At 35.6% G+C, this 14,020-nt stretch overlaps 1 protein-coding gene across 1 annotated transcript in view; it reads left to right on the top strand.

Annotated features, from left to right (window-relative positions):
- SPAG16 (sperm associated antigen 16) overlaps window positions 1-14,020 on the top strand; it is a 412,452-nt gene that overhangs the window by 224,018 nt on the left and 174,414 nt on the right. The window contains exon 12 of the mRNA XM_080399858.1: window positions 4,344-4,529. Within this exon, the coding sequence (XP_080255984.1) occupies window positions 4,344-4,529 (186 nt within the window). The remainder of the gene's footprint in view (window positions 1-4,343; window positions 4,530-14,020) is intronic.

The raw sequence follows: 14,020 nt of genomic DNA, 5'->3' as shown, positions 1-14,020 counted from the left end.
ACCAGACCAAGCAAGGCTGTAGACCGCCATACACAAATGTACTGCTACTTTCTTTAAAAAAAAAAAAAAAAAGTACTAGCAACACATTCCTAAAAGTTGGCAAAGTTGTTTGCATATATGTGACTGTGTTTCAGGTGACAGAAAAAGATAGGATTCACATTGTTCTTGTCTCCTAATACGTTGTCTGATTCTTTGATTTGTTTGGTAAAAAAGAGTTAAAGTGTTTTATTATCTTCTGAATGAAAGATACACACCCTGCACAGGATTACTTGGCACTTTCTCTGTTAGCGATCAGTCTTAAATTCAAATGGAGATTATGTATATAGCTGCTGATAATTAAGGTTGATCATCTAATGTTATATTTCTGTATGTTTTTAATACAAAAATCAGTATTTTTTTTTTTTTTAAATCAGTCATGTGGTAGAGATATGTGGGTATCATAGACTGTTAAACTGACAGCCTACATCATTAAAAACATCTACTTTTCCTGATACATTTTTTCCCTCAGGTAATCTTATATCATACATATAGAGGAGTGGGGCAGTAAAAAAACGTTGCAGCTCTGGGTAACAAAACATTACCTCAGAATCTGGAGTGTTTCTTTTATCTCCCAGGACCAAAAAATGTTGCAAATCAGTAAAAGGATATCATTATTGATCAGCTGTTAAGATATAAGTTTTTTTCTAAAAGCATCATTTTGATTTGGATGCCTGACTTTGCTTGACAAGTGACAAGAAGGCTTGACACTGCACTTTCTTTTGCATTATGTGTGTGTCTGGTTTGAATACTAGTGTGTGGTGAAGGTTTTGTGACTGCAGGCCCGGTGCTAAAACAGCTCTGACAGCCATCATTCTTATAAGCAGCAGTTTGTGCTTCCCAGAAATGCTGACATTAAGTTCATACATGCATAATTGCAGATCCTCAGCTGATGCAACTCCCCTTTCTTTAATGAAGTGTGGCTTTTTTTATGCCCAGGGAATATTAGGAAGCTTGTGTTGCAGGGGACTGGGGCATTGGGTCCCTCTGCTCCTGAGTATTTTTGCCCTTACTTCCACTGTCAGTCTGTCCCTCTAAACTTTCTCCTTCACAAGCTATGCTTTTGTTTTCAGTCTCCGCTTTTTTCTCCTTTGATCTGTAAGGAGTGCTAAACCTCATTTGTAACTCTTTCCCCTGCCACAGATTGCCAAATTGAATCTATTTGAACTACCTTCCTGCTCATATCTGTTTTCTGAAAGATTTTCATCACTGCCTGGATGGTGTATTCTTAAAATTCAGCCCAAGGAATCAGTTCTTCATGTAGCATTTTGGGGATTATATATTAAAAAATGCATAAGCAGTAAATCTCTTCTGGTGCTTCGCAACAGTGGCAGTGCATGCTACCCTCTGAATCAATTATAGATTTCATCAGTCCCACTTTATACCTGCTTCTGAATTTGTTTTAAGCTCTTATTTCATAAATGTACAACGGGTATGATAATTTGTCATTTTGCTAATTTTATCTGTCTTCAGAAGTGAGATCTAGCTTGAGTTATTAAAAGTACAAGCATTTGATTAATAAAAGCAAATTTATTCCTAGAAACTTGATAAAATTAGGGTCTCCTCAGAACCCTTACTCAAGCTTCAAGCCTTTATGCTGTGATATGTGTGAAAAAAGCATCAGAATTATTCTTGTGCTATATCAAAATTTTTGAGAGATTAATCTCTCAAGGCTTTGTCTTAGGCATGGGGGTGTAACTGCCTTAATGAGGATTATAATGTATTTTCACAAAAAATAGCAATCTAAGCCATAAGTGTTAAAAATAGCCAAAAGTTTAGGCAGGTGATATTTCATAATGGCAAGTTCCCCCTTAAGATCTATCAGGTAAATGATGCACATATTTCAAGCTGTCTTAGTAGATGCTTTTACGCAACAATTTGGTAGACATCTATTGGAAAAGGAGAAAAGGAAGAATATACAAAAAAAAAGTTGGACACCACACCTCCCAGACTGTTTAATTTTTTTTATTTTTATTTTTTTTACATTGCAGCCATGAACTAAATATCTCTGAGTATATTCTTAATATGAAGTTTTACAGTAGTGCTTAGGATCATCCCTTAGGCTGTTTTCAGTTCCCACTTTTTTATATCCAGAGATTCGGAAGAAGGATTTCTGCTACCTGTGATAGCACATTTTCCATTATTCAGATAAAAGCAGAGTTTATTGGATCTTAAAGGCAAGATCTTCTAATGGATGTTAGTAAGATAACAATAGAAATTGATCTGAAAACTCAAAGGTAAAGTATTTTTGGCCTGTTTTTGTGTGTATTATCCCGAAACATTTTTCCTGAGCTTTTTTAGTAAACATAATAGAAAACCTCCATTGTTCCTGGTATAATCTGAGAAGGCCGCATTAACTTTTTTCAATATTCTAAAGGAGTTTGGGACAGAGGATCTGTAGAACAGTTCATCTAACTTATACTGGGAAAATGGAAGAAATTATATTAAGAAAAAATTACAGGATACATGGATACATTTTTATAGTGAGAGGTGTCAGCATGGCTCTGGAAATGAAGTCTCATAAATCTGTTAGTGTTCTGTGAAGGGCTTGCTGAGAATTTGATCAAGGGAGGTTTGTAAATGTGGTATACTTGGATTTTCAGTAAATTCTTCTTAAGGTCATTTGACAAAAACTCTCAAAGAAGCAAAACTGTCCCAAATAAAAAGGAAATTTATCTTGTTCTTTTAAAAAGTGGTAAAGAGATAGGAATAAAATGTCACTTTCAGAATGGAGAAATTACTGAGTCCTAAAGGGATCTGTGCTGAGACCTAACTTAATAAGATGATCTTGGAAACTGGGGAAGAGAATAAGGCGGATGAGTTTGCTTGCTTAGTCAGGGCAGAAAAAATTAAGTTTGCATGTGAAGAATTACAAGAAAAGAATTCCAGTCGCAACAGCTGACAGTGAAGTGGCAGATGAAAGTCAACTGCAAAGTTGTCCTAACTCTACCTTTTTTACTTACTTACCTCTACTTACCTAAATTGCGAATGGATCTAAATTAATTTTTAGTACTTGGGAAAGAAATCTTGGAGCCGCTGTGGTCAGTTTTCTGAAAATTTCTGTGTAGTAGTGCCAAAAATACTAATCACATTTAAAAAATACAGAATAAACCAAAAAACACTCCTGTGCCATTGTAAACCTCTTTGGTTACCTGTTTCTTCAGTTTCAGCTCAAAAGATGATGAGAAAAATGGTAATGTGATCAGAGATAGAATGATGTCTGTATGAGGAATGAGTCAATAGAGTAGGAGTCTTCAGCTTTGTGGGTAAAATATGCTAGGGCCCTATAAAATTCCAGCTGGTTTAGAGATGGCAAATACATAGTCAGTGTTTACTTTTACTCACCATATTAGCATTAGAAGCATCAAATGAAATGAAGTAAGGTATTTAAGACCCCAAAATAGTTTTTCACACAATGTATAATTAAATTTTGGAATTCATTGACACGAGGTTGTGGGTGCCAAAGGTTTGTATATGTTCAAAAAAGTTAATGATGGAAAAAACCTCCATGGATGCTTGTTAAGCACAAAACTTCTGACTGAAAGAAATCCTGAGCCACAGGCTAGGTCTTGCAGTGTTTAATAAGAGAATCACTCTATGTACTTTTTCTTATTATTTTCTTTTTATTAAGGATTCCCTACTAGTTGTTGTATAACATTACTGAGCCAGATGACTTTTAGTCTGAAGCCCTAAGTCTATGCTTTAAATGAAATAAAACCATACTAGTTTATATCTGAAGATATGGCCAAAAAATCTGAGTTGAACTCTGTATTTTTCATTAATATAACATATCAATGACCCCAAGAGGTAGTGAATGTGTTAGTGTTTATACTGAAGCAGAAGAGACAAAATTATGATGCTTAAATAATAATTTATATGTAGAAAATGGTATGGATTTGGGAATAAGAAAATATTCTTCCCTGAAGCTATTTTATTCTATTTTGAAAGCAGTTCTCTGGGTTGAAGTTATTTTACCGATAAACTCATAAACAGACTACAAAAAGTAAGAATGTAATTTTTAGAACCCATATTTATTTTTCCATGGAAGACAGCTACTTCATATCCCCTTTTCTTTTCTTTTGATAGTGTATTTAATACATGACTGCTTCATATATGGTGTGTCAGAAAACTGTAAAAATATGAATGCTTTCAAACATGATTTTTTGTTCATGTGTATTTTAATGAAAAATCAGCAGTTGCTACTTAACCTGACTTTATAAACATAGTTAAATTATTTTTCTGTGTACTTTGAAAAAAAATCATATATGGCCCTGCTAAAAGCTACTCTTTTTCATTCCTCGTAACAGTGGTACCCAGCTGGTCACTTCAAGTAGGGATACTACAGTGCGGATATGGGACTTTTCGAAACATGGATGCATTCTGACTTTAGAAGGACATGCCCACGCTGTATGGGACTGCTCATGGCATTCATGTGGTGATTTTGTGGCTTCTGCCTCCATGGACAAGACAAGTAAAATATGGGATGTTAACAGGTATGGAGTTACTGGAGATTCTTTATTAGCTGATTGATAGCTTTACTTAATAAGCACTGGTTTATGTTTTAGCCCAGTGAGAGAGAGATGTCTAGCATCAAGTTGTGGACTTCACTTTAAGAACATAGATAAATTAAAGGGAGTAGTGCAAAAAAAAGGCTTTGATGTGATTTGCTAGATAAAGGCATTACTAAAAAGGGAGCCTGAAGGGACTTAATTTAAGATAGTGCCAAAAAAAGTATTTGCTTTCATTTGACATCTGTTACTCTGTGGTGGTAGTTTTTTTAAGGTCAGAGCTTTGTGGAATTTCAATATTTAATTTAAATAAGTAACTGAACAAAAATTTAAGTAAGTTTTCTGTGTACTATTTCTAGCTCATGAGTATACAACACACTTTAAGGTTGGACAAGTTGAGATTTATTTTATTCATTATATATGTTTTGTCAAGGTGGCTCCTGATTAATAAATCAACATATACCTCTTAATTTTCTTTATTATCCAGGCAAATGAATTTAATGAAGGTGTTTGTATAATATAAGTATATTCCTGCTGACCAATTAATTATTAGTTCTTCAACTTTCTTTGGTTATATTTGAGGTGATGTATTTTGCTTAATTTACAACTTAAAGGAAAGGAATGGATTTTTTTTCTTTCCCCACCAAACTGTTTCTTTGTCATGTTCCTGTCCAAGACACAGTATTGCACCAGCTACTAAGAAGAAAATTAACTTTATCCCAGCCAAAACCAGGACACCTTCTAGACCCCTGAGTGGCTTAGGAGTAGTGTTACTGACACCACTGTACTTATTGTACTAGGTCTGATTTTTAACTGAATATCATCAGTCCACAGACGAGTCTGCAGTCTCATGGGTGTTTTCCCTGATTCTTTATTATCCAATTCTAATTGATTTTTCCATTTCCTCTCACCTTCTTCCCTTGCATTTGAATGAGGTGAAATACTCCTTCAAGCTTATTGGCCACTGCAGGGGAAGAAGCTTCACTGAAAAAGCAAGGGAGAGTTTCTTATTTCATTCCTTTTGCCTAGATCCCTCCCAGTCTGCTGCAATTGCAGTGAGCCCTGCAACTGAGACACAGAGAACTATTTCAGGAGTATGCTTGGTGAAGCGGGAGTATTGAGGGGTTTGTTGTAAAAAGTGAAGTACTTCTCTGATAAACATGTATGAGTTGAGACTTTTCAAAATGTTGTCATTCAGACAGATTTTTTTGAGAGCTAACTGAAACTCTGGCAGTATCAGATTTTCAGTCTTGCTTTCAAATCATGCATTGAGGAAGCATTAAATAATAATAAAAACATTGTTTTCAAAATGGGATAAGCAACATATCCTTTCCTGAATTTTTTCAATTATTTTGGCTAAGCTGAGAGCAGCTACTTAAAACAAAAGCTTGAAACAAATATTCATTTTTTATAAAATCATGGACAAAGCAGTTAAAGTCTGGCAAAGTTTGAGACAACTGAGAAGTGGGTTTTATAACAGCAATTGTCAGCCAGTTCTGATAACAGATGATGCTTTCAGCATTACTATCAGTAATAAGAATTAATGGTCAGTGTTTGGCTTAGAAATGAAAACACTGGAAATCATGGCCTCTTTTCTTAACCTGTTGTAGGATTTAATACTTTGATCATCTTTTATGACATATTCATGGCCTTTAAGAAATAATACTAAGAATAGCTTTAATTTTATGTCAGAATGGTTTTGAATTTGCATTGACAAAGCTTTTGTTGAGACACTTTAAAATATCTTCTCTACCGAGGAAGCTTTTGTAGTCAGAGGAATCAAAGCAAATCTTCATCACCAACCCATGCCTCCCACTCACACTCATTATCAACTCTCATTTCTACCTTCAGTGTATCAGATGTGCATTTTGCATTTGAAAGTAAGAGAGTAAGGAGCACAGCCATGGTGTGAAAGGCTAGTTTTTGGCATATAGTTATTGAAACCTTATGCCATGCAAAAATCTCAGTGGCTAAAGGGAGCAGGAGGTGGCATAAAAATGTGGTGTAGTAAACTTAAAATAGAGGAGTTTTCAGAGTATGAAATAAAAAAGCCTCACTTGGAGTCCTCACTGGTAGGCTTTCAGTCTGTTCACAATAAATGCCCGTGTGTTTGTTTACGTTACATTACCTAAGTCCAAAAGACAATAGAGTGCTGTTTAGATCAATTTGTAAGATATGTGATGTATGCACTTAGTTCAGTATAAAATGAGTACAATGGGGAAAAAAAAGATGCTTTTGAAGAGCTTCTGTAAAAAGGGATTTGATGATCACAAGACATGCTTTTCAGGTTTGAGCCATAATGCCTGAAGACCTAATTCTGCAGGACACTCAGCTGCAATTGATCCTTATGCCCAGGCTGACTAATTCAAGTGAAAAATCAACCCGTGCAGAGTATGTGGAAATAAGGGAAAGCTATTGGCAGGTTAATCAGGCTGGTAGTTTCCAGTCTGGGTTGTTAATTTGCTGATGCATATATACAGAAATGCTATACAAAAGAACCTGCAGCGTATTTTCGTTTGGTGGTACTAATTGCCAAACTAATTGGCTGAGTTTGGCAACACTAATCCTAGATGTTTCCCAGAGTGTCACCTGTAAATTTGTTATGTGCCTGGAGTTCTCTGATACAAATGAAGCCAGCTGTGCTGGGCACCGTATAAATATGCAAACTCCTTCACAGTCTGGGTGTGTGCAGCAAAATGAGAAGGTGGAGCAGGCTTTCCACAAGGGTTTTTGATGCTTAGAATTTTTTTTCCTTCCCATCCTCCAATAATATGTGCTTATCTAGTGGTCATCTTTAGAGTTTTCTCTCTCCAGTTGACTGCTTGTCTGCCAATTGACACAAGCTCTGAACAGGGGACAGAGCACAAGATAACATACTTGTGGTAGGGTAATAATCAGTGATCACAGTAATTCTGCTTAATCTAGTGATTTATTCTTTCCACTAATAAGGAATTAACATTTTATAAATGATAGCTGTCTGTCTTCCTTAATATTACATATTTGGATGGATGCCTGCTTTCAGATTGAATGGTCCTGGAAAGCAGTATATTGTAGGGAGGCTGGAGAAAGAAAGCAAGATGAATAGCAAGACTATCGTTGCCACCTTTTTAAAAGAGATCTATTGTAAATAAGTGCTATGGATGTAAATACATACATTTCTGTAATGGTTGGCAGTCATTTTTTATTTCCAGACTTCGATAAGCTGCTTTTATATACTAGAAACTTAATTTTTATCTATAAACATAGCTTCTGAAATACCTACAACAGAATTCTCTGTGGCTGAAAACTTGGTATCAAGAAAGTGGGGAAGCTGTTTGCTATCTTTTAGCGCTAAAAGCCAGGGTGCAACTTTCACAATCATCAAATGCATTATTGGAATCTGAAGAATACAAGGTGCAACATCTCTTGAATAGGAAATGGTTGCAAACAGTTTTAATAGATTATGTAATTATTTGCCAATGATAAGAAAATTCAGTCTGCTAATTGTTTGAATTTTGTTTTATTAGAAGATGAAACTACCTGCTGAATCTTACTTTTTTATATAGATATTATTCACAAGCATTTTTCTTTTGTGTATGTTGGAAATTTCTGTCATATATCTAGCCACAAATGGCATTCCTACCAGGAGGATAATATGAGGTAGCATTGTAGCTAACAATGTTCTCCTTGACAACTTTCTATTGAAAGATACAATCTGAGTTTAAAACACAAATCAGAAAACAAGCAAATAAACAAAAATCCAAGAACCCACGCTTCTTCCCTGAAGACAGACACATGCTGAGATGCACCCATGATCCAAGTTACTGAAGGATCTGGGAGAGTCTGAGTTCCAGTGCTGGAACTTCTTGATGCTTTGTGCTGGGAGAATTGACAGTTTTTACAGGAAATTAAAAAGAAATTGGCCTAACATCAGGAGTGCGGGGAGAGAAAGTTAACTAACGTACCTGCCATGGTTAGAAAAACAAAAGCCCCAAAACCAGCAAGCATAGACATATGTGCTATCTTCAAGGTTACTTGAAAACGTGAAACTTCTTAATGATTATAGCAAGCAAATTGAATACGAAATAGGGGAAGAATGGAAGACAGTTATAATTTGTGAACAGGTTTTTATTCAGCAATGTAGCTCAGATTGAAAATATATAGCCAGCCATGTTAATAGCTCAGCAAACAGTTCCAGGATTGTTTTCTCAGACCATAAATTCGGGACTGTCAAAGTCATTTTGGCAGGATTAATTTCAATTATCCAACTGTAAATAAATATCATCAGAGATTTACAGCCTGATCTCTGATATGCAAATCAAACTGAACATCATATATCTCATGTAAACACAGGCGGTTATTTAGTTTTGCAGACATATGCTGTCGACTGTATGTTAAATGCAGACATTTTTCTTTATACTTTAAGCTTGAGAATTTATTTGCACCAAAGTCAGAACATTCAGAATTATTTTTTTATCCACTTTATCCATTATATAGTCATTGGACCAGTTTGCCATTTTTCTCTGGTTTCTTTCATTAGTGCAAAATATGGTGGAATTATGGCACAGGGAAGTGCAATTCTGTACTGTCCTGCATCAGACCTCAGGGTGAATAAATGTTTGTAAATCGGAGCCATTGCTGCTTTCTGTTTGCTAATTTTTAACCCACCACTTATTTGTTTTCATTTAACACAGTAACTTTTGTCTAGTTCCCTGAAATTTGTCCCATAATCAAAATTTTATTTAAAATTCTAAAAAATATAATTGTTTATATCAATCCTCAGTGATTACTAGTACCCTTTGGTACATTTGTTCAAGTGCAAATTTTAAAAGTAACTATCTATCATGATCATTGTTCATTATCCTGTACAACCACCAATACAGTATCTTGTTTGTAAGGTATTAATGTATCTTATTTCCAAATCTACACAAAAATAATCATTGACATCTTTTGCTTTTCTACAGCGAGACTGGGGAATTTAATTTCTTTAGTGACAGATGTGTATGACAAATTAATTCCTAGTTTATTTAAAGAACTCATTCTTTTGTTCTTAAGCCTACATTAAGATGCTTAGTTTTTGTTACAACTTCTCTCCACTTGATAAGATGCATTTTAATTTTGGGAAATTTAGAGTTAGTATACCTTTCAAAGAAATTAAGCAAGGATGATTTTGTTTAATGCGAAGCCTCTAATCAACTATAGCCTTCTATGGAATGATACCATGCAATGCTGCTGCTGCACATTTTTAGTATTAACCATCTTGACAAGGTGCAGTGCAAGATATGATTAACTTGATTTAAAACTGTTATTATAGTTTTGTTTGTGATTTTTTTGCTTTAGTCTCAATAAAGAAGTTACTTTATGTTACTTGAATTGCCAAATTGGTTAGTCAAGCTAGTTCCTCTGTACCATCAGAGCAATGTGAAAAGGCATAGAGTTTAGTGTAAGTTCTAGCATCTTTTACATTCCTACTGTTTCTTTTTCTTCCTTTTCCTTTAGGCAATGGGCAGCTTTTAAAAGAAATATTTACTATCAGATTTGTAGTCATTTTTCACCACACCAGATGTATCTGTATCAGGACTCAATAAAATCTCCTTTAAAGAAACTCATAAAGATTGTCTAGCTTCAAAATGGAGCCCCACTTGCACATTTGGAATCAGAATGAGGGCGTGTAACCAGTCCTTGTCAAAAATAACCCCTTTTCAGATGACACTTATCTGACTCACTTTTCAGTGGGATAGAAGCCACAAGCTCTTCTGGCCAGATACCACGTTTAATTGATTCCAGTAAAAGTGAAGCTGATCTATTTTCAGAAAAGACAAATGTCCTCCAGGAAATGAGAAGGCAGGTAGAAGAACTCAGAGGAAATGTGGAAGGACCATCTTTGGGTAGTTTGTAATGTCTGTCTTGACAGCACATCAGGAAATGCTTGCCATTTTGATAGAGGAGAATTTCCTTTGGAATCCTCTGAGGAGTACTGTAGAGACAACCTGCTATTAATCCCTCAAATCAAAATGAGGCCTATGCCCAAGTCTCTGAATTTGTAATTATGCTGGAGTTCCATAACACATTTTTCAGGACCAAGGAAGTCTAAAACCTAGTTGTTAGAATTCCCAGAGAGCCAATTGTAAAAATCAATTTGAAGATGTGAATTATCAGGGAAAAAATTATATCCAAAGCATAGCTGTTCAGTTAAGGGGAAAATATGGCTTAATCTTTATAACACTGAAAAAGATGAATCTTGAAGCACAAAACTTAATCAAGAAGTGTAGCTTGAACTCCATATTGTATACTCATTTACCTCATTACAGAGTTAGTACAAGACAACAGGCATTAATAATGAAAAATGTTTAATATAGCCACATATTTGCAAGTCAAAAAAACCTTGAGGAGCCTTACCTAATGCCCAGGGAATGCCTAAACTGGGCAAGCGATACAATTATTTACATTTGGTGAAACTAAGCAAAGAGGTGAAGTGCTTTAGTCAAGGCCATATAGTGAGTTACTACTGAAGTAGCTGGCACCATTAAAAACGTAACTTCCCATTCCTTGGTAACATTAAAAAAATGTTGAATTTTCAAACTTTCTTACTGGCTGAGAAGAAGCAAAATCAGAATTGGATTTTCAGGAGTAATATAGATTCATGAGAAATGTTTATATGATTATTATTTCTCTATCACTTAAATGTTGCAGTGATAAAGCAATGCTGGACTTGTTTGCAGTTGCATAGCAATGTTCAAAGCACACTTATACTTAAAATTAAAGCATATGTTGTTAGTGATATTACAAAGACTGTCAGCCTTTACACTTTGTGACAAACTAACTACCTTTTGTGACACAGTAGAAGCTTGTCACCACGGAATTACCACATTAAATGTGACAGGAACTGTGTCCATTCAGCTTCTGCTGAAATGTTTGTGTTGGTGGTTGTTGGCTACAGGTCTAGATGATGTTCTCTGTGGGTTTTACTGGAACTGTCCGTGGTAGTTTATCTTGTACATAAGAAGCATATTTTAATTTCTTGGTAGTTAAAATGACAATATTTTTTTAAATATCAAAAATATTTTTACTTTTTTTTTTTTCAAAAGTTTGAAAAGAGAAATTTAGAGCTTTGCTTTCTGGTTTCTGCTACTGGTCTTGAAAAGTACAGCACTTTATGGTTAAGAGAAGGGGTAAAAAATCAAGTTACTACTTTATTTTTTTTAAAACTAGGCGTGCTGAATGAAGCTGCTTCCTAAGATGTCTGAGTTCTCATCTCTTTACGTATTTCCGGTAGGCTTATCTGAACTCTGCAGTCAGTTACCTACATAAGATTTCCATCATCTTTTATGGAAAGATAGCAGGGAAAGTTGCACTTGATTTCCATAAAAGCATGTATCCTTTTCTTATATTAACAGTTTTCTTTCTTCCATTATTTCAGCATCCAATATATCTTGGAAAAACATAATAGATGCAGTTGTTTTTTTAAGTTCCAGTTGCCCTCTGTCAGCCCAGGAATGCACAAATTTCCTAAATCATGTATAGCTGGCTGAGAGATTCCTGTTGGACAGCAGAATGCTTTATTTGTTTGAACTGCTAAGGTAATGTGATCTTCTCTAAGCTGGACACCTTTCTACTTGGTTTACCTTACTTGTCAAAATGTCTCCTAGATTCTCTGACATCTGGTTCAAGAGCAGGATGAAATACGAAGGTAATACTTGGGTTTCTTCCATCAAATCCTAACCAAATCAGCTGGCAGGTCCAGAAAACAGTCTACTTTGTGTGTAGTATAGTAGGCTCAGGGTGGTTTTTTTTCCTCCCTTTGACAATGTGCAAGTTGATTTCTTTGTTTTACTTGCAAGTGTGTAAGTGTTGTAACCATGGCTTCTGCAAAATATTGTTCAGATCTTGACAGGGTGTTTCTGCTGTCCTACTTTCAGTATTCAAATGCAAGGAATCAGCACTGCAGACACTGAGCACATTTTAAGTTATAGTATAGTTTTTCACTACGTATCCAGGCTCATTATCCTGTTTTCTTTCTTCTTCATGTTACATTCACTTGTTGCTGGCAACCTTTTCTTTACCTCACCTGTTTTCCTAGAAATATTGTCTTACAGTATCTCAACCAAAACAGAAATTAATTGTACCAACAGAGGGTAACTCATGCAACAGTGAAAGCTGTCAGATACTATTACAGAATTCAGTGAAGACAACAGTTCATTAAAATGATGTATTTCAATCATCACAACCATATCCTGTTAGTACCAGTTAGTGCAAATATTACATGTGTAGTCTGTGATACATGTTAAAGTGGGGTACTTCTACCCAAAATCAGTGTGCTGTAAGACAAGTAATTGCAGATTGTTTCCCTGCTTGTATTGCCAGTGAATTAACAAGAACAGGAATACATCTTACTGTTTATAAGCAGCAGTACTTTGATAGGCATATCCACCTGAATGTTGAACTGTTTTTTAGCTGCTGTCTTCTAGTTTTAAATTAGATGAGTTGGTCATTTTATTTCAAAATGAAAGTCTGCTCTAATGGATGCCACTACGAGAGCTGTGAGGCACTGAAACTGGCTGCCCAGAGCAGCTGTGGCTGCCCCATCCCTGGGAGTGCTCAGGGCCAGGCTGGATGGGGCTGTGAGCAACCTGGGCTGGTGGAAGGTGGCCCTGCCCGTGGCAGGACAATAGGAACTTGGTCATCTTCAAGGTCTCTTCCAACCCAAACCATTCTATGATTCTGTGCCCTTACATATATGAATTCCTGTTTGAATTCTTGTCCTCTGGCTCCAGGCAGTCTTCAGAGATGTGCGTGTGTGATGCTTTTGGGATTTGTTTTCTTTTTGTTTTTTCTTCCTTCATTTTTTCTAAGGGTTCAGACTTTACACAAAATCTTGTGTTACCAGATCATTTTCTCTCCCAAATGCTGAAACACTAGTTGTTTAACCGTATGTATCCTCTTAAAGCAAACTATGTTCATATTTGATTAGCTTTAGCTGGAATATGAATACAAGTTAATCTTAATCCTTAAGCAATGACTTCTTATGTACAAAAAGGGTATCCTGGGTCTTTTATTGAAGTTGGAAGACATTGAATTTTATTTGTATCTTCTTAAAATGTGAATTAATACCATTTTCAGCCCAACAGTGGTTTCTTTTCTCAGTGACAGTTTTCAAAAACTTGGAGCTCATTTCTCTCCTAAATCTTAAATTTCCCTAAATGGTAGGACCCCATACATACAATACAATGTCTTTGGTACCCTGTGTGGATTTTTTCTTTGAGCCAGATCTCAGAATCTTCAGAGCACACTTTGAAAGAGCTATAAACTTTATATCCACATGATACAGGTGGCCAAGTCTTTGAACTGTTTACATAGCTAGTCTGACGCTTCTCATGAAAAAAATGTGGGGGTGGAGTGCGGGTGCCTTGATGAACATGAAGATCAGGGTGAAGAAAACAAAGATTTTGGCAATTTCCCTTCTGCACTTCCAATATTCAAAGTAGGTTTTCTGATGT

This window comes from Falco punctatus, assembly GCF_963210335.1.
Source record: "Falco punctatus genome assembly, chromosome: 8".
Classification (NCBI taxonomy): Eukaryota; Metazoa; Chordata; class Aves; order Falconiformes; family Falconidae; genus Falco; species Falco punctatus.
This window is presented reverse-complemented; position numbering and strand designations above follow the sequence as displayed.